At 35.0% G+C, this 22,135-nt stretch overlaps 1 protein-coding gene across 8 annotated transcripts in view; it reads left to right on the top strand.

The window, feature by feature from the left end:
- STIM2 (stromal interaction molecule 2) overlaps positions 1 to 22,135 on the top strand; it is a 165,768-nt gene that overhangs the window by 46,381 nt on the left and 97,252 nt on the right. For 7 of the 8 annotated variants that reach the window (XM_035293924.3, XM_035293923.3, XM_008993504.4 and 4 more), the window contains one exon: positions 9,490 to 9,620. In XM_035293924.3, the coding sequence (XP_035149815.2) occupies positions 9,498 to 9,620 (123 nt within the window). In that variant the 5' untranslated portion in view covers positions 9,490 to 9,497. Of the gene's footprint in view, positions 1 to 6,906; positions 6,944 to 9,489; positions 9,621 to 22,135 lie in introns of those variants that run through there. The other variant, XM_035293922.3, reaches the window with a different exon arrangement.

The raw sequence follows: 22,135 nt of genomic DNA, 5'->3' as shown, positions 1-22,135 counted from the left end.
TTAAAAGTTCTTGCACTGAGAGAGAAGTACAACAAAGCTCTTGGATCAGTGCCTGGAACTAACAGCAGTATTCTCTTTATTTCTCTAGTGTTGATATAGTTGAGATAATATTCATCATCATTGTTCACTGTAGCTTGTGTTTGATTGTAGCTTTTTTTATTGTGGTAAAATATACATAACATAAAATTGACCATTTTAACCATTTTTGAGGGTACCATTCAATAGCACTGAATACATTCACAATATTGTGGTTGTAGCTTGGAATTGCCATATTCTTCCCTCCAAAACAACACAAAATAAATAGAAATAAGCAAAGCTCTTCCATTACTCTGTGCTCATGACATTGTTAATCAAGATGTTAATGGCATGAGATATGGTCTCAAAAGGGCCGTTGCTGCTTGGAATCGTGTTTCTTAATTATTTTAGTCACTTTGCTTTCACTTGTATATATCAATAAGATTTTTCTGACCTTTGGAGAAAAGTTGGGAATTGCTTATGTGAATTATACATATGTGTGTACCCAATCCTTTTGTTTAAGACATTTTTTAGTAAATTTTCAGTAGCATCCCTGGAAACCAGGAGTCAATAATTAAGCATGCACCTGTTTACTTTCTTTTTTTTGCACCTAGTCAACTAGTTTCCAAGATATGACAGATGCTACAATGTTATATACAGATACATTATTGCTTTCTAGGAATTTATAGTAAAAAACAAAGTGGAAAAAATTAGATAGCTGTGGGGCTGAGTGCAGTGTCTCATGCTTATACTTCCAGCACAGTGGGAGGCCAAGCCAGGAGGATCAGTTGAGGTCAGGAGTTCAAGACCAGCCTAGCCAAACATGGTGAAATCCTGCCTCTTCTAAAACTACAAAAAGTGTCTGAGCATGGTGGCGAGTGCCTGTAATTCCAGCTACTTAAGAGGCTGTAGCAGGAGAATGGCCTGAACCTGGGAGGCAGAGGTTGCAGTGAGCTGAGATTATGTGATTGTACTCCAGCCTGGGTGATAGAGTGAGACTCTGTCTCAAAAAAAATAAAAAAAATAAATAAATAAAAAGAATTAGATAGCTGTCACTGAATATAGAGATAAATACAGCTGTAAGAATACACCTATTCATTTATTTAGATACACTGAAGGAACATATTGGCTAACCATGAATATAGTGTAGCTATTTTTTGGATAGAGGAGTGTGTTAGTAAATGAATTGCATATTAATAAGACAGTTGTTGAGGTAGAGGCATTACCTTCTGGTTCTCACCTTTAGAGGGGCTCTGAGATTAGCAGGAACTTAAGTTGCTTGGTGTTAGTGTGGTGGGGACAGATGGGGAAATATGTAGGAGTGAAATAATCAGAATATGATAAATTTTAAAATGTCTCTGGAAAGTGGCAAGGGATCTAAGGAATTGAATTTGTGTGATAGTCTATTTAAAACATTTGAAAGGTATAGATGAAGTTAGCAATTATTTAGGGGAACTTTTAGCTAACAATCAGGGGAAATTACTTTGTTTTTGCTAGGGTCCAGGTAAATTAGCAGGTGTTTTTTATGTGAAGTGAGTGATTACAGAAATTCAGAGTTCGAAGAGGCAGTCATCAGTTAGAAGGAGTTTTCACCAAAGGTTCTGTTTTTTCTTTTTAGAATAATACTTAAGCCATAATTACAGAACATCTGCAGTGGTATCTCAGTCCTCTGTTGATAAGGTCTGTCTCTTTTAATTTTGAACTTTTCAAAAGTCTGAATAGATATCAGAGATGGTAGAGTCCTATGCCTACATTTTTATAGCATTTCTGGTATAGCATTATGTATACCTAGCAAGTTACAATTTTCCCTTTCTCATTTATTGTTCTGGCATGTAATATATGCACTCAATAAATGTGAGCATTTTTTGAATGCCTATCATCATGTGACAGGTAACATGTATAAAAGACTGAAACTCATTTTTCTCTAAAAAAATATGCAGCGGCTTTTATTATTTATGCATTGCTTTTTCTTGGAGAAATATGCACTAATCCTCTTATGTGCTAGGTGTTGGTAGTACGCTAGATACTGGAAATATAAGGAAATACTAGGAATATGAAACAGACTTTGTCCTAGAGAGGGTATCAGAAGAGAAGGAAGACATTATTCACTCTTCTTTTGCGTTTGAATCAGGTCTTTGATATATTGAAAAATGACACCAAAGAATTGTTCTGAAAATTTTCTAGAGAATACTCTGAAAATACTCATATTGAATATTTGAAGTATTGAAGTATTTGATGTGATAAATGCTTGAGCAATGAGTGAAAGTAGTAAATACAAACAACATTTATTTAAAAAATTCTCTCAGTGGTAGTAATTAAGAAAATCCTAATCATGAGATTCATTAAATAGCTGCCAGCGTGATAAGCCAAGTTCTTGGCAGCATATGCTGCTAAACACTTAGCAGGCTGCAGTCCTTGGTTTGTGATTAAGAATCACCTGGCTCCCCTTCTTGGTTGTTCTTTTCTGCCTGAAATTTGCTGACTTAAATAATGTTACAGGAGAGAAGCTAGCTCTAAAGACTTCACTTACTTTTTTCAGCTTCGTTTCTTTCTTTAGCTCTTAGTTTCTGACCTGTGTTCCCCACGTATATCAATTGACTAGGATGACAAAGTATAGAAAAGGCATATTTATTCCTCTAGTGAAGGCAAAGGGAATAGCATTTGATGCATTTTGTAATTCTGTGTTTGGCGTGGCTCAGCCAGATAGATGAAAATGTGCCTTTGTCTTGCCTAGAATGACTTTTAGGCCTGAAATATCAGTCATATTTATCTGTTTTTTTTTTCAATATATTTAGTTCTCACTTCAGTAGGATCTTTTATTTCTATCCCTGATGCAATTTCTGTAGTTTATAATTCTATTACTTCCTGCCTAAACTGTTGTGATAGGCATTCTTTGGTAGCAAACATATACTGTAGATTAAAAATGAAAATGACTCATTCACCTTCGATTGCTACTTCACTTGTCTTTTGCTAGTGTTTTTTCTTTCCGCTAGGGAGTACTGTTGAGATAGCAGAGGACAGTTCTTTGTTGTGTGGGACTTGCCAGGCTTGTGCATTAAAATTACTCACTTGCCCTCCACAGCACCCCTGCCATTGACCACCAGTAGCAGTTGAGAGAGAGTGAGTGAGCAGGGAGGAGGCCTTAGCACTCTCTGCTGAGAACCAGCCTTCTAGCCAGTCTATGACTATTGTGGATTCCAGAGCTCATCTTATTTCCTATTTCTGTTTATTCTTGTTCTTTTTCTAACCCCAATTACTAAAATCCAATTTCACTTTCATAAAGTCACTGAAAATGCAATTGCTTATAAGTAAAAGGCAAATTATTTAGATTTGGTAACATAATAATAATTTACATATAAGAAATATAAGAGTTGTAATACTATATAGTAATACAGTATACTATGTATAGTAATTTTATGTATAGTAATATGTGTAGCAATTTTATGTATAGTAATATACTATGTATAGTATTATACTATGAATTTTATTGATTACTTGTATAGTAATCAACAAAACAGACTTAATTTTTGACTTCATGGAGTTTTCACTTTATTATTAGAGTATAAGAGTCTTAAGGACTGTCTTCAATATTTTAAAGTTCCCCTTGGTTATTTTTACATGGTATACTGCATATTTTATTCAATAAGAATTTATACTTTAGGCCTAGGGGAGTACTGAAGTGGAAGAGTAATGTTACTAGATTTCTACTAACTACTTAGGTTTGAATTCAATGTCAAAAGGAAGTTTTGTTAATTTCTCCATCTTGCTTTTCTGACCAGCCAAATAATTGCTTGAAAATCTTTTCTCTTTCAAACATTTTGGAAATCCAATTAGGTAAGTAATTTAGTAAATAGATATATTTATATTGAAAATCCAATTAGGTAAGTAACTTAAGAAACAAATATATTTTGAGCACTTACTGTGTGTCACATACTGGTTTAGGCACTGGGCAAAGAGAAATGATAAAGTCTGTGATGTCATTATGGCGGGAGAGTTAGCAAATGAATAAACTCATATACTGCACTGTGATAAAGCACAATGAAGAAAAATTAAACAAGTAGAGTGAAGGAAAAGACTATCTTAGGGAAATAAGATAGCCTCTGAGGAGGATCATTTAAGTTGGAATGAAAGGAGAAAGAGCTTTGCAAATGGAGGAAACTGCAAGTTAGGTTAGTGAATAATTTATTAACTTTTTTTCTCTTTTATTGTCACTTTAGGAGAATCTTTATCTCCCTCCATAATCTGGCCTTCACTTATATTTTGTCTGTTAATTATCTAATTAAATGGGAATAGTGCCTACCTTGTAGGCAAAGTGAAATGTGTAATACTTAATTTTTTATATATGTATATTTGATGCAATATAGATAAAAGGATGCTCCATATTGATAGTTATTGTTACCTTTTTGTTATATAATAATCATTAGCAGCTTATGTTCTTGCCTGTACCTATCTTTCTAGAGAGCACTTGCTCGTCTTTCAAGAATCAATGTAAATGTCACTTTATCTTTGAAGGCTTTCTTGCTATGCATGTAGACATGACTATTCCCTTAGTTTTGCCACCACTATATATTTATTACTTATATCTGTCATTGCATCTGCCATCTTTAATTTTATTTGTTTTTACCTTTTGTATACCTGGCTTCTAACCTAAAGTCTGGCATTTAGATATTTGCTACATAAATGAATTGTATTTGGAAGCGAATTCCTTTGGTTTCTAATTTACAAATACAAATATTCAACAAATATGTCGCTTACTGTAGTAGATACTGAGAATAAAAAATTACTGCAATGCATGTTCCCAATCAAGTTTAGGGTAAAGTTATAATACAATATAATATACTTAATATAATGGTTTGTTCAAGGGGAGTGTGAATTGAAGTGGAGATACATTATCTAAAGGAAAAGTAAGGCAGGAAGTACAGATATGTATTCTAGATTGTGACTATTGTTCTGCAAGTGTCTGATGATCTCCTTCCATTGGGTACCTTTATGCTTTTTGGTGTAGTTGGCTCCTTAGCCAGGTCCTGGCAATATCTATGATAGCAGTATTTAATTCTCTGACGCTGGTGACACTGACCCATTTATGTTCGTTATACTGATGCTTGAGTATGGATTTGGAGTTGCGAAGACTTAGAATCCCAGTTGTCATTTCTAGGAGTGTCATCTTAAGCAAGTTACTCATGAGTCTTATTTCCTCATCTGGAAAATAGAGATATCATTTGCCCCATACAGGTTGCAGAAAAGAAATGATGTACATAAAATAGTATTGGTTTCTAGAATGTAGTAGATGTTTCTTCCTTTTTTTATTTTGAGACCGAGTCTTACTCTGTCGCCCAGGCTGGAGTGCAGAGGCATGATCTTGGCTGACTGCATCCTCCACCTTTCAAGTTTGGGCAGTTCTGCCTCAGGCTCCTGAATAGCTGGGACTACAGGAGTGTACCACTATGCCTGGCTAATTTTTGTATTTTTCATAGAGACAGGGTTTCGTCATGTTGTCCAGGCTGGTCCCGCACTCCTGATCTCAGGTGATCTGTCTACCTCAGCTTCCCAGAGTTCTGGGATTACAGGCATGAGCCACTGTGCCTGGCCTGTTGTAGATATTTCTTAATGGGTGAAATAATTTTAATTAATTTTACTTTATTTCTTTAGAACCATACTGAGCATTTGGCTCTAATTACAGGAAAACAAGGTGGAGTTTAATAATGTATTGATAGCTGACTTGGGTTAGGTCTCATTCTGTTGGAGCTGGTTCCTTTTCCCTCAGTGCAAAGTGCTGCTGTTAATCCAGAGAAAGGAAAGAATGCTTAGCATATAAAATCAGAAGCTGTGTCACACCGTGTTGCATTTAACACAAGGTGAGAGCACGAGCGGGGGACGTTTTTCTTAGTTATTGCCTTGTGTGCCCAGCACCAAGCACAGAGCCTGACATATTATAGGCACCCCATATCTTATTTAAATTAGCAAGTGAATTCTGTTTAGATGAGGATGATGTATACTGGGGTATTTTGGGTAGCTGAAGAAAGTGTCTGTAAAATATAAGCAAAGGAAAATGAGATTGGTATTTTAGCAGTTGTCTTTGAAATCATGATAGTTATAGGCATAGACCTTTTTTTTTTTTAAGCAGTTTGTATATTTTTAAATAAATATAGGCCAGCTAAAATGATCACATGTGGTGAATTAACCTAGAAGGTAAACAACTAAGAAATGAAAAGAGACATTAGAATAGGTAATAGAGTTCAGAATTCACAGCTATTTTAAATTAGATTTGTAACAGCCTTAAGTCATACTTCAAAGGAAATAAAATTTTATGTGAAGGAATGGATCACTCTTGCCATAACTTCAACTCCTGTCTTTCCTTCTGCTGCTCCAACTTGGCAAAACACCAAACCTTAGAGCAGAATCATCATCTACCATTTCTGTTCCTTGGAGGCATGGTCTGTAGAGTGCTGCCAGGATGAGTGTCAGCTGTGTCTTTCAGTCTTGCCACCATCCTGTTCCACTGTCACCAGAGGGATCTGGTGAATTGACATCGTCCCTTTCCATTGTCACCAGAGTTATCAGATTTTAAATGAATTTGATTGTGTTAGTCCCCTCCTTGAAATCTGTTAATGGCTTCTCAAAGTTTTTAAGATAAAAATCCAAATATTCTAGTATGAAAAACAGAGCTTTTTGAGATGTAGCCTTTTAGCCATCTCCACCTGATTTTGTTTTCTGTATATTGGTGTCTCTGTAAACCACTTGCAATTTTCTGAATGTTCGTGTATTTTTTTATGTTACTGAACACATGATGCTGCCTCTAGGCATGCTTTTATCTCTTCTCTAGGTCACCAACTACAGTTGATTTAAAATTCCTCGAGTTTACCTCTAGAAAACTTTTACCTAACATAATACATTGTAGGAGTCTACATGTCCTCCTTCTCACTAAACTGTGAGTTTTGACTTTGAATACTTCCTCTCTCCTTAATTCTTAATGCCTGTCACTGCCTTGCACAGGATAGAAGCCTAGAAGTTTGTGATTTGGTTAATATATGACATAACAGAATTTATCAGAGGCTTAAAATATGTTCAGCTAAGTCCTGGGTATTATGTGGGAAGTGGAGGAACATGGTCCCTGTCCTGTTCATAATCTTAGTTATATGGACAAAAATGACACATAAGGCAATTAAAGATTAATCAAATACAGCATTAAGTGAGGACTTAGGTAGACTGATTAGAAAATGAAGATATAATCAAAAATGTCAAATCCCTTGACATTTCATATCTGTTTTTCACTTTCTCCTTAATATTTAACCACTATTAACGTGCCTATACCATTTACTTATCTATCTTGTTAGGTTCACAGTCCCGAGTAGAATATAAGTTTTATAAGGATTTTTGTCTCTTTTGTTCACCTATTTCTGGTGCCTGACACATGTTAGGTGCCCATTAGATATTTGTGGAGTAGATTGAATGGAGTGCAGAGAAGGAAATGATCACTAGGAGATAGTGTTTATGAAAGACTTCATGGAGAAATATTAATAACATCTTGAAGTAGAATTGAGAGACAGTATTTATTAGATTAGCTAATAAGTGTTTCTGAAATATGCCTATTTAAGTAAATAGTTACCAATTTTATTTTCATATGACTTTTTCAAGTCATATTGCTCCTAATTTCTCTTAAAGCTTCCTATGGTTATACATCCCTCACTTTTGACTCCTATTACAGACTTTAACAACAAAGCCTGTTTAATCAGAGTGAAAGATGCTGGCCCTTCCTTATATACAAGTTGGAGTGAACACCTTCACTTTATTTTTTTTTAAGCAGAATAAACTATGTGTAAAAAATAGGTCTGCTGGAGGCAATTACACATTATATATGGATCTTTACACTATATGTTGTTTTGATACCTGAGATCTTACCTTTTATTTTGGATCTTTTAAGTAATTGCAGATAAATTCAAACTTATGGGCATATCAGGTCTTGATTGTTTTGTGAATCAGGGATTGTAATAGACCATTATGCCTGTAAGTTCTTGGTTTTTAGCAAATCTTGACTGGTGGTTTAAATATTTGTATGTAAATATGTTCATGTATCACACAGAACTTATAATTACATTTCCTACTTTTATAGTTTCTTTCTCTTCTGTTTACTTTCCTTCCAAGGCTAAAGAAATTAAAATTAGATTTTGAATTGAAACTATTAAAAATGTTAAATCACCAAAATATTTTTTCAGCTGTAATTGGAATATGTTAGGTAATATGGCCTCAAATACTGGCTTCTCTTCTCCCAGTTTTTTTTCCCCAAGCACAGAATTAGATATTCTTTAGGCTCTTCTAGCTGCATTAGATCTTAGTAAGCATTGTTACTTGCTTTTTTTTAAGGATGAGGTAACTAAGACACAAAGACGAGGAATTTGTCCACAAGTAACTGAAACTAAGACACAAAGACAAGGAATTTGTCCACAAGTAACTGATGACAGCTAATTCATAGTAGGGCCAGATGATAGACTAACAATTTATGAGATAACTAAACTGTGTCTATCCCGTCTCTTACATTAACCACTTTCAACTTTAAGGCCATACTATTTCTGGAAATAGATGTGGTTCTGATGACATCTTAAAGGAATATTATTTTAGTGACTTGGTAAAAGAGAAGTAAATTCCTAGAATTTGTCAGTCCACCAGTCAGCCAGATTGGGTGTAAGTGAAGCTTTGGCTGTCCTTTTCCATTTTGATATATAGGTTGTTTACTAGTTATGTGCAGAGGAAGTAATTTCCATCAGTCTCATATTAAGCCATTGAAAAATGCTTCATGCTTTCTAACTTAGTTTTTGACAAACTAAATGTGAGGATTCACACATATTCCACAGGGAGAGGTTTGACCAATAAATGTATATTAAAGATAACATGAAGAACAAGATTTTTAAAAATCTGGTTAGTGTTCGTTGAATCTAAGAACTTATGTATTTTGAAATATGGGTAGACTCTTGGATTATCTTAAATAGAAAAATGAAAACAAAAAGGGTCACGTGACTATTCTACATTTCCTTTCCTTTTTTTGGGTGATATTTTCTGGGAATCATTTTGATTAAACTGGATTGTGCAAACAGAACACTTTGTATTCTGTGATTTTTTTTTTAAGTATTTTTTTTTTTTTTTAGTGGAAGGAGACCATTGTTTTTTTGTGGGGGGGCAATGATTAGTAAATATTCAGGTTGGATGAGAAGAAATGGTTAAACATGTGGAGATTTTAGATAACCTGAAGTTAATACTGGCATAACTCCTGGTTGTAGTTGGCTAATAATAATTAAATTGAATTTATTTTTAGTCAGTTGTGTTCATATATTATACTTTTGAAGTAAAGAATATTCTGTTAGACGTCTTAAAGCCTCTTTAGTCTGAAGTTTAATTATGTTAGTTTTCTTTTAAATTACAGTAACTATAGCCTTTATTTTTGGTATGGCAAGTTAGTAATTACCCTTTGTTCTCTTTCAGATCCCTGCATGTCACTGAGTCCACCATGCTTTACAGAAGAAGACAGATTTAGTCTAGAAGCTCTTCAAACAATACATAAACAAATGGATGACGACAAAGATGGTGGAATTGAAGTAGATGAAAGTGATGAAGTAGGTAGAAATGTTTTCCTTGCTTAGAACAGAATGATTGCATTTCTGTTTCTAGTTGTAAAATTTCTCTTTCCTCGCGTGGCTCATTGCCTTCATCTTCAACATCTTTAGTTTTTTTTTTTTAACATGATAATTTTACCCTCTATAAGTATTTACATGGTTTTTCTGTCCCCCCCCCACCCATTTGGATATAAGTCTTCCCGGTTTTATAAAAATTTTCACTCTCATGTTATTGTATTTCTCAAACATGTATCCTATTCTGACTGTATGTTATCTATTGTTCCTTTACAAATCACTCCAAAATATAGTTGCTTAAAATGACAACAGTTTATTATTTCTCCTGATTCTGTGGATTGACCAGGCTCAGCTGGGCAGTTTTTCTGTTCCCTTAGATGTGGGGCTGAGGTCACTATGGAAGTTGCAATCTCTTGGGAGCTCTGTTGGGGCTGGAGTATCTAAGACAGCCTCTTATTCTACACAATCTCTTTCTATGTTACCTCTCATCATTCAGGAGCCTAGCCCAAGCTTTGTTACAGCACAGCAGTTAGTGTTCCAAGAAGGCAAGTTCCCATGTACAAGTGTTTATCATGCCTCTGCTTGCCAACGCTTGCTAATATGTTGGCGAAAACAAGTCATTTAGCTAAGCTCAGAGTCTATGTGGAAGAAGATTTTACAAGGATATAGATAACCAGGAAATATGGTTCATTGGAGGCCACCAATCTGGTATTTTACTGTACCTACTGTCTTTAGTTTTTAAGCATTCCTATTTCCCCTATTAATCTGATTTCTGTCATAGTTTCTCCATGAAAGTTGTCTTCTTTGAGTGTTGTCTCATTCTAACCAAATTTCCTGGTCATAGGCCTCTTCAGTTCCTTTGCTGCGTTTGTCACTGTTGAGTTGTTTCTCTTTCAGATTATATAATACTAAATTATATTATTTTCTACATTATTATCTCATGTCATGTAGCAGTGAACAGTCTGTAGTAACATTGTTGTCTAACGGAGACATTGTCTAAAGATCAGTTCTTGGCTTGCTATACAAAACATTTGTTTGAGAATGCCCATCCATTTTCAGGTTACTCCTGACTCCTCTCTCTGTAAGCTAATCCAGATCCCTGACCTATATGTATTGCTTTCTGCCTGACGTTTTTAGAGCGCTACTACTGTTGCTTTAAACTTAGTATGTTTAAAACAAAATCCCAGTTGTGCTATTTTAAATCTCTCATTGTGCAGATGTGCCTCTGGGCCTACTTCTCCATTCTTATTCTTCTAAAGTAGGTGTTGTCAGATTTTTTCTGTAAAGGGCCGAGATATGGGTTGAAATATGTCCTCTAAAAACATATGTTGAAGCCCTAAACCCCAGCACCTCAGAATGTGACCTTATTTAGAAATGGGGTCGTTGTGGATAGATAAAGTCATACTGGAGTCTTGTGGGCCCTTAATCCAATATGACTGGTGTTCTGCTAAGAGAGGAAAACACTATATGGAGACACGGAACAGGAGAGAAGACGACTGTGATAGTGGAGGCAGAGATTAGTTTTATGTGACTGCAAATCAAGGAATGCTTAAGGATTGCTGCTGACACCAAAAGCTAAGAAAAAGGCATGGAACAGATTCTCCCCTAAAGCCTATGAGAGAGCATAATTCTATGCACACCTTGGTTTTGAATTTCTTTCTAGCCTTCAGATCTGTAAGAGAATAAATTTCTATTGCTGTAAGCCATCCACTGTGTGGTACTTTATTATGGCAGTCCTATAATGAATGGAAACGAATACAGGCCAGGTGGTAAATATTTAGCTTTTGTGGGCCATGTAGTCGCTATTGTTCAATTCCACCACTATAGTATGAAGGAGCCATAGACAATACAAGTACCAGTGGGCTTGGCTGTTTTCCAATAAAACTTTATTTGCAAAAAGCAGCCAGCTGTATTTGGCCTACATGCTATAGTTTGCCAACCCCTGCTGTAAATTAAGCTCTTGTGTTCTTAAAATTTGTTCCTCTTTCTTCCTTTCTTCACCACCTCTTATCTATTCTAGTTTTTTGCTTCTTCTGTTCTAATCTAGGTATTTGTTATCTTGTGTCTAGATTATTGTCTCTAAGTTTTTCTTTTCTAATCCATCGTGATTATCACTTTGAGAGTGTGATAGCTAAGAAACTTAGTGATTTCTAGCTAAGAAACTTAGTGATTTTTAATTGCTAGTTAGATCAGATATTAAATTTTCAGTCTTATATTTAATGTCTCTGCATCAGTTGATTTCTGCTTTTTATTCTGATTAAAATCATTTTGATTAGAGCTTAGTCAGTACCAGTTATATGAAAATCATGACTTTTGATTCTAAGTAGATCAATTTATTTATTTCTTAATAAATAGAAATAGACTATATGATAATTCTATCTTACAGAGCCTCCAACTTAAAAAGCATTTGAAGTATATATTCTGTTGGTCATAAGGAAGCGTGAGTGAGGTAAAATTGATGGATTATTACGAACTTTACTATTTTTGGAAAACAATGTAAGCTAGTCATTTACTGTGGGCCATTTTATTATATTGAGTGGATAATTCATTCTCACAACATCATTATCATTACTTCTTTTCTCTCATATTTTTATAAAATAGAGGTAATTTATAGAGATAAATTACTTTTACATATAGAGGTAATTTATTCTCTAAGCCAAAGAGACTTTCTAAAATTATTATCGTACATTTTCTTAGTCATTTACAGTATGACAGCATTAGCTTTGTTAAACAAATTCCACGTCAAGTCCGAGTGTATACAGTGTTAAGTAGATGAATACTCTGCAGTTTTAGGTTTTAACCCAAAACCTGAGCCTCTTCTCAGGTTCAGGGACTTGCCAAAATGGCTCACAGAACTCAGGAAAACACTTTACTTACTTTTTCTGGTTTATTATAAAGTATACAACTCGGGATCATACCAGGGAAAGAAATGGGGCAGTGCTCACAGAGCTTCCGTGTCCTCTCCTCCTCTCCACCCTCCCAGCACCTGGAAGCTCTTCCAATCCTGAACCTTGTAACAGAGTTGTTTTAGAGCTCAATCTTCCTGGAAGTCAGTGGGTGGGACTGAAAGTTACAGCCCTCTAATTACTTGGTCTTTCTAGTAACCAGTTATCCTGAAGCTATTTAGGGTCCCATCCTAAATCACTTTGTTAGCATAAACTCAAAAGACTCACACCTATCAGGAAATTTCAAGGGGTTTAGGATCTCTGTGCCTGGAACCCAGGACAGACCAAATATATTTCCAATTACATATATTATATATTAATATATTCATATATAAAATATTATATAAACATATACATATATAATCATTACTTAAATAACATATATTAATATATAATATAGATATATCCATATATTTCTTAGTCTGGTCCTGCTGTAGCAGGGTACTATAGACTGGGTAATTTATTATGAACACAAATGTATTGACTCACACTTGTGAAAGTCGGGAAATCCAGCATCAAGTGCTGACAGATTTGGTGATTCTCATTTCAAGATGGCTCCTTGAATGCTGTATTCCCCAGAGGGAGGACAGTTTCTCTTTACTGGTTGGAAGCAGAAGGGCCAAGAGGCAAAAGGGGTCTAACTTGCCCTTTTATAAGGGCATTAGTTCCTCTCCTGAGGGTTGGGCCCTTATGGCCCTATTACCTCCTGAAACCTCCCTCTTACCTCTTACTTCCTAACACTGTCACAATGGCAAATTTCACTATAATACCCCATAATTACAAAAATATTTAAATATGAAAAATAGCAGAAATCCACATTTCCTGAGTCATTAAAAATTTCCTCAAAGGAAAAAGCAGTTAAAATTGTACATAATATATATAAAAGAATTAAGAAAGCTTTTGCAGATATTTGACAGCCAATATGTCATTGATTGAATTATTATTCTTAGAATTATGTTATTTTAATGTTTTTTACCTCATCTTGATATATTTCTTTAATTTTTAATTTTTTACTTTTGTAGAGACAAGAGTCTTGCTGTGTGGCTCAGGCTGGTTTCAAAAGCCTGGTCTCAGGCAGTCTTCCTGCCTTAGCCTCCAAACTGCTGGGATTACAGGCATGCACCAGCCTTTATCAGATATTAAATGCACATGTGCAAAGTGTTATTACCAGTCTGTGAAACAAATTAAGCATAAATGGCTGTGTAATTTGTATTTTATTGGAAGTCTTATTGAGTCTTTAAAATTTCAGTGGAATTCAAGGCATTTTATAATAAAAGTGAGAACTAAATAAAACTTATATTTAAAAAGTAGAGCTTAGAATTCTTCGATATGAATTTTAATATTTAAAACAGAAGATATCTGTCTATATTTCTCTTAATATTTAAATGCAAACACAACATGCCTTTATATTTTACTGTTATCTAAAAGAATATAGAAATTCACTGTCCAGTGTGATAGCCACTAGCTATAGTTGGCTGTTGAGCATTTGAAATTGAGGTGTACTATAAAGTATAAAACACACTTGAAATTTTGAAGGCTTACTTGAGAAAAATAATGTTAAATATCTAATTTGAAAATATTAGATATTTTAGACATATTGGGTTACATGAAATATAATATTAAAATTCACTTTCCTTGTTTTTACTCAGTGTAACTTCTAGAAAACAAAATTAGGTATGTAACTCACATTTTATTTCTATTATACAGCACCGATCTGGACTCTGTGATGTGTTTGTCTGCTTTAAAGGATGGATTATTAATTCTGCAGTTCTTGGACTAATTTGGTGCCTTCAGTTCAATATAGGTGCATTTTGATTTGTATTTCTTGTTAAAGTGTCTTTTTAAAAGAAATAAACAATAATTCTTTTATGGACCTTTACTGGCCTTCACTAGGAAACTTTATAAGTTTAATGGGAAACCTTAGCCAAAATTTTAAAGTACTTAATTCCTTGTGATTTTTTTGGTTTTGTTTTGAAATGTTGCTTTTCTAAAAAAAAAATTCAGAAAAATATTTAGCATTTGAAAATTCTGGTTAAAATTATTTTCTTTTCTCTTTAGTACACTCTGTTTTGTATTTTGGTCATATGAGAAATTCTTTATTTCTATAAGTTAATATTGAGCTAATATCTGATTATACCAGATACTGAAATAGTTGCTTGGAATAAATCAGGAACAAGACAGACAAAATCTGTGCCTTAGGTGAACATTCTCATAGGGCTTGTAGGAAGGAGACTAAACAAAATAAATAAGCAGGGGAAGGGGGATCATTATCAGTAGAGTTGATGGGGGCCGTAATGTTTCATGGGGTGGTAGGCAAAGTGAGGGTAACACTTAAAGCGTATCCTGTGTACAATACTTGGGCAAATAAGAGAATAAATATCTGGTAACTTTCCAAGGCTATGCTAAAACTGAATTTGGAGTGCTTGGGGTGTTTCAGATCAGGACTAGGATATAAAGCTTTTGCTCTCTAAGTCATTGTCTTCTGGGCCAGCATAAAAAAGGTTAGATGTCAGTGTGTGCAGAATCTGTGACCTGTTTAGATTGAGATGTTGATTGCATTCAAGGTTGCATGTTCTGTCAATTTTTGTGCAATTTTGTAAAGTGTAGATATTTGATCAACAAATTATTTAAAGAGAAATTAGTGGTTTTGTTGCATAGCAGTGGAGTTCACATTGTTATTGCTCGTTTTGTGACTAAAAAGTTTTATCATAATTTCTAGTGTGTATGAATTTTGTCTTCTGTTCTTACCTTTCCCTCTGTTTCTTTGAATGAACATTTTTTTTGTTCCTTTCCTTTTTCTATTTTTTTTATTTATTCTCTTTCATTTTATACCTGGAATAGGTAGTTTTAGAGGTTGTTTTCTTACCAGTTTATTTGAGACACACACACACACACACACACACAAAAAAAAAACAAAAAAAAACAAAATCAACTTTAAGACCTGCTTTTCTGAGAAGTCCATTGGATCTAGTATTTTAGTATTCTTTATGTTAGGTATTCTGCCTTCACAATACCTTTGTCATTATTTTTATACCTCTTGGAAAGCTTAGTTAACAACACATATCTGTGGAGAGTCACTTAAGAAAATAGGCAAAATTAGGGTTAGAAAAAGAAGAAGGAAATGTATTTTAAAATAGAACAGTGTGTTTTGAATGATCTGGGGTATTGTGTCCAAAAGATTAATACATTTATTTTTTGCTGAAGTTTTCTAAGGTTAACTTTTAACTTGTATATTAGTTTATCCCAAAACTTAGTGGCTTAAAGCAGCACACATTTCTCATCTCATGGTTTCTGTGGGTCAGAAATCTTAGTGCAGCTTAGGTGGGTCGTATGGCTCTGGGTCTCTCACAAGGCTGCAATTAAGATTGAGCTGGGGTTGTGTCATCTCAAGGCCTGATTAGGGGAATATCCTCTTAACAATCTACTCATGTAGCTGTTATTCTCACAGGTCCTCACTGGCTGTTGGAGACATCAGTTTTCTGCCATATAGGTCTCTTTGTAGGCAGCTTATAACATGACAATGGGCTTCCCTCAGCCCTTTGTCTCAGTGTCTCAGAGTGAGAGAGAGAGAACTCTGAGAGAAGTCTGTGGAGTCTTGGTCTTTTTGTGACTAATGATGGAAGTGATGTCCCATCACTTTTGCTGTATTCTACTCATTAGAAGTGAGTTATTAGGTCCAGCCAACTCTCATGGGGAGACGGTTACACAGGGGCATTAATTCAGGATGTGTGGATCATTGGGAGCCATTTCAGAGACTGCTTACCACAGTTTGTTTTGATAATTTGCTAACTAGAAATATTTGATGGGAGATTCTCAAGCCATAGAAATATAGAGTATAAAAGCAGTAAAATCATAAAACTTCCTTTAAAAGGCTTTGTTTTGGAAATGACCCACAATAAAACCTATTGTGTTCGTCTTTGTAAGAGGATATGTTTAGAATTTTAAAGCCTGATTAGAAGTTATCTGTTGAGTAGTGCTTTGCAGTGAATGGTGACTCTGATTACATGCACAAATGTACCAGTGTAGTTAAGGATCACTTGACATTCTTATGAAAGAACAAGCAGGGCAAAGGCAAGGGAAGGGCATAGGTACTAGAGAAGTCTTGCTGTCTGTTAAATTACAGTTACTTTCTTGTTAAATTAGAGGTACTTTCCTGTATATTGAAATTTTCATAATTTCCTGGTTTCATTAGTTAATATAACTTGATACCATAAAAACAGAGACTTTAATTCTTTCTGGAAAATAATGGCAATCAGCAGACAACTAAAGTAGCAGAGAATGTTAATAAGTGTTCTATAGGAAAATGATCCCATAGTCACATTGGGAAATGCTGGATTAATTTAGTTTTGTAGTACTTCTTAGACTTAAATGTATAAATTTGTATGCTAAAATAACACTTACTGAGCATTTACTATTTGTTCCATAGTGTAAGCACTTTTGCAGGTACTATGGAATGGACTCCATATAGCAACCCTATTAGCCAAGAATCTACTCTTATTACCTTATATGCAGATAAGGAAACAGAGCTACGTAGATTAGGCAGCCCATATTCTTGATTTCTAGTGTGTATTGTTTCTCTATGTTAATGTAGGTCATTAATCTTCAAAAGGATGGTAAATCTTACGTTCGTTTGATATACAAACTGTCTTTTAAGTTTGGTATAGTGTAAGTGGTCAATCAGTTTTTGTTTAATTGAATTTTTTTTCGTGAAAATTGATAATTGCTACCAAAATAGTACCACATAGGTTTTTTAGTGACTTTAACATAACTAGTTAGAACTGTCACTAAACTTACTTCAGCATCAGATCAAAGATAAAGTTATTTTAGCAAATGATAAATTGAACATTGTTTGTTAAATTTGTTGCTTTTGTTTTGCATGTATTAAATTTTTCATGGCAGTAAATCTTGGCTATAAATGTCTAAAGAGTACTTAAGCATCTAATAAATGTTTGTTTAATGAATGAATATTGGGAAATCAAACTTTTGGAATGGCCTGGGCATGTAAGTGACCATGGAGAGCCTGTGGTGACTGTAGTACTTGTCAACAACAGAAAAACAATTAAGAGCTGAAGAAACAAACTTCAGTTCAGCTATCTTTTATTGAGCACCTATTGTCTGCCAGGCAGTGAGCTGGATGTTGGCTTTGCAAAGATAAACAAAGGCATCTGGTCATTTCATGGAAAAAATACATATCGACTTGTCCTGAAAGAACTGAGAAGTAATAAAGAATCATTGTGTACATAAGAGGCTAGAAGTGAGAAAAGACATTAGAAAGCAGCAGATTAATGCTGATGTGATCTGTGGATATCAGGAAAGTAAGCAATAATGGAAAACACAAAAGAGCTGGTGGGAGAGTGAATCTGAGGTTAAGAGGTCTCTGTACCCCAGATACATCATCGCTTAATGTAGAGGGCACACAGGTCGTAGGCCACCTCTTCTAGTCTCCAGAACTGCTATTGAGAACTCAAAAAAAAAAATGTTAATGTCTGGAATTCTTCATTTTTTCATATCTGTTCTTATGAAAACATTTTATCTTAAAGGTAAATGTTAAGGGGAAGTTGGAAAATTAACAGAAAAGTTATTCTGTGATGAAAAATATTAAGGATTCTTAGATACTGACTTAAGTCTTCTGCTGAACAGATTTACAAGTTGAGGAAGATGGCTAGTAGATTTGATGCAAATGAGGAGAGACCTGTGGTCCAACTACAGTCTTTCAAATAGCATTGTTGAATCAATTAGCATTTCTGATCGCAGCAAAAAAGAAAATGACTTTCTATAGGCCAAAAGTGGCCCTACTGTCACATTTTTCCAAACTGTTTTTATATTATCATACTCATATTCTTCCAGACTGTTTTTATATGCTTCAGGTTTTGTAGAGGGTGGTAGCATACATTTGTAATCTCAGCTAACTCAGGAGGCTAAGGTAGGAAGATCACTTGAGGTCAGCATTATAACGATACCTCATCTCAAAAAAAAGAAAAATATGTTTTTGAGTATGTGCTTCCTGATAAAATTTTTAAATAAATAGCTGTATATAAGTAATGTGTATATATACATATATATTACATATTATGTATAAACACATTCAAAGTATTGTACTAATGTTACATGTTTTTAAAATACCCACAAAAATATGGTTGGGTGCATTGGCTCATGCTTGTAAAATCAGCACTTTGGGAGGCTGAAGGGAAAGGATCACTTGAAGTCAGGAGTTTGAGATCACCCTGGCCAACATGGTAAAACCCTGTCTTTACTAAAAATACAAAAATTAGCCAGATGTGGTGACACGTGCTTGTAATACCAGCTACTTGGGAGGCTGAGCCAGAAGATCTCATGAACCCAGGAGGTAGAGTTTGCAGTGAGCCTAGATCATGCCTCTGCACTCCAGCCTGGGCAACAGAGCAAGACTGTCGCAAAAAAAAAAAAAGAAGAAAAAAAATACCCACAAAAATATAAATTGAAAAAATGAGATAAAGGTAAATGTAAATTCTAATATTTTCCTGAAATCTCAAGTAGATTAGATTATACATTCCTGTTGAGTGTGGGCAACCCAAATTTGGAGACCACTGTGCTAATGAATTGTAAAGCAATGTCATGTTATAAGTCACACAGATTTTATTCCATTTTTATAAGAACAGACAACTGTGAGAATTTCTCAAAGCAAGTTCCGGACACACTTGCTAATGTTAGTGTTTATTCTTCTTTAATTTCCAAGGTCACTGTTTGCACGTCTCTTCATATTAGCACATCAGTTGCTGACCTTTTAATGATATCCACTGTGCGTTTTATGATTAAAATTAGCTTTGACGTTTGTGATTACTTGTAAGAAGGGATAACGTAAGAGTAGAACAAGGCTGGGCATGGTGGCTCACGCCTGCAATCCCAGCACCTTGGGAGGCCAAGGTGGGCAGATCACCTGAGGTCGGGAGTTTGAGACCATCCTGACCAACATGGAGAAACCCTGTCTCTCCTAAAAATACAAAATTAGCTGGGCATGGTGGCATATGCCTGTTTATCCCAGCTACTTGGGAGACTGAGGCAGGAGAATCTCTTGAATCTGAGAGGCGGAGGTTCCAGCAAGCTGAGATCGCGCCATTGCACTCCAGCCTGGGTAACAAGAGCGAAACTCTGTCTCAAAAAAAAAAAAAAAAAGAACAGAGCTCACTTATTTATATTAATTTAGGGGATAAAAGCAGAGAATGAGTGAGGCAGAAAATGTGGATATTATTTTGATAAGGGAAGACATGATTAAACTTTTTTTTTGAAAAATACCTCTTCTTGTAAATTTGCCATTATGATGTTATATTTTAGCTGCAAATTCTATTTTAAAATTTAATATATATATGGAGTGTGGATGTCTGTAGATCTGAAGAGACCCAAGAAGTAATGATTTTGGACACCATTAATGAGGAGTCTGGAAGGAAGATTCTTACGTAGGTGGAAATCATCTTATACGGTATGTGTAAGGTATTTTGATATTTAGCAACTCACCAAAGCATGCTGAGCATTATATATTTGTTTCTCATTTTGATTACCTCTTCTTTGTTTACCTATACATAACGATAGTTTAAATTATTCAAAATGAGATAGGCACTCTATACATTCTTTAGAAGCAAGATATTAAACAGAAAAAGGTTAGGGCACCCTAATTTGCATTTAGTTTATAGTCAGGAAGGAGGGAAAGAAGTAGCTGAAAAGAAAGCTGGTGTAGTTCCAAGAAGTTACTCTAAGGAGTAAATAAATGTATACTCCCTTGACAAGCAGTATTAACTTAACTTGAAAACTTGTTAGAAATGGAAATTCTTGAGCCCTGCCACAACCCTACTAAATCAGCAGTTTGGGGATGGAACCTAGCAATCCGTTTTATCAAGTCCTCTGGACGATTTCTGATGACGTTTGAGAACCACTAAAGCTAAACACTGGTAGTAGGTGGAAGCTCTTTATTTTGACCTTTTATTTTTTGATGATTGGTCTTTGAAAATATGGGTCATGACTTAACTCTTTGTAGCTTGATAAGTCTTATAGTTGTTTTGCATTATACTTTTGTAGTTTTTAAAATAATCTCAATATTTATAAATACTACTGTGATGCTCTTGCAAGATACATTGTTTTCTTCTCCTGTACTTTGTGATTTTACTTTTGCCAAGTCCACCTTAAAAATTTCTTTGTATGTTTTAAAGGATGTCACTCACATTTAATTACTATAAAGCAGGGTTTTGTTGTCTTTTTATGGGGGGAGGATCTTTGCTTTTTAAAGTAAGATGGTTGTGTAACCTAGATGACTAAGAATCATTGTGCACATTATTGAGACAGATCTTAGGAAAACATCTCATGATTTTATATTACTTAGAATATTTCTTACTTAAATTGTGTCATTTCTACTTGATCCTAGCATTTATTTATTTTAGTACTTCTGGCCTTATGTCCTGACAATTATAGTAACCTTTTTACTGGAGTTTCTCCTCTCTCTTTTGCTTTTCCAGTTCATTTACCAACTGCTGTTATCTTTTTTTTAATGGCATTTGATAAGAGCTGATTCTCCCAGATCCTTTCTAGTCATGTATCTTCTTGTCCCTCAAAGCAACCACCATAGAAACCAAATAACTTTCCAGACTACCTCATGCCTATGCTGGAATTCTGATTTATTATAGTGGGTTCCCTCTTCTTGAGGCTGTCTTAATCATAGGCCATTTGAGAAACACCATTGGTTGTATATAGTTCAGTTATATACAGATAAAATAAGGTTTTGTGGTGAACTAGGAAGTTAAACAGCTTAACATAGTTTCTGTGGAAAGATATCCTTCACATATATACCCTTAAATGCAACCTATTTATAAACTGAAAATGACTGACTGGAGTATGAGATCTGTGTATGAAGAGCCAAAAACTTCTGAAAATGTTTTATAGTATCATGGAGCATTGAAACATTCAACCCAGTCAGTGCCTTTTGCCTTTTTTGTTTGAGACAGGGTCTCACTCTGTCACCCAGGCTGGAGTGCAGTGGCATGAACATGACTCATTGCAGCCTGCTCCAGCCATCCTCCCACCTCAGCCTTCCAAGTAGCTGGGACTACAATTGCAAGCCACCACGCCTGACGAATTTTTGTATTTTTTGTAGAGAGGGGGTTCAGTGTGTTGCCCAGGCTGGTGTGGAACTTCTGGGCTCATGTGATTCACGTGCCTCAACCTCTCAAAGTGTTAGAATTACAGGCATGAGCCACTGTGCCTGGTGGCTTTTTCTGGGAGTTGCCTTTTTCTGTGAGTTTTGCCTTTTTTTGAGTTGCCACAGTCCTTCCTTCAACTAGTGAATCTTTTAGCCCCTTTCCTAAATTATTTTTGCTTTCATTAGACCATGTGGTAAGTACATATTTTTATCAAAAAATTATTTCTCATTTCTGTTTCAATAATTTTTCAATTCCCTCAACAAGAATTTCCTATTAAACTTTGTTACAGACCGGAAGTGGGCAGGGGAGTGGGAATAGGAGTGTGAATCAGGACAGGACTGGGCTTCTGCACTTTTCTTCAGTTCCAGCCTCATGGTACTGCCAGTCCTGC

This window comes from Callithrix jacchus, chromosome 3, assembly GCF_049354715.1.
Source record: "Callithrix jacchus isolate 240 chromosome 3, calJac240_pri, whole genome shotgun sequence".
In the NCBI taxonomy this organism is placed as follows: Eukaryota; Metazoa; Chordata; class Mammalia; order Primates; family Cebidae; genus Callithrix; species Callithrix jacchus.
Note: the sequence above shows the minus strand (reverse complement) of the source record. Positions and strands in the feature narration are given on the sequence as shown.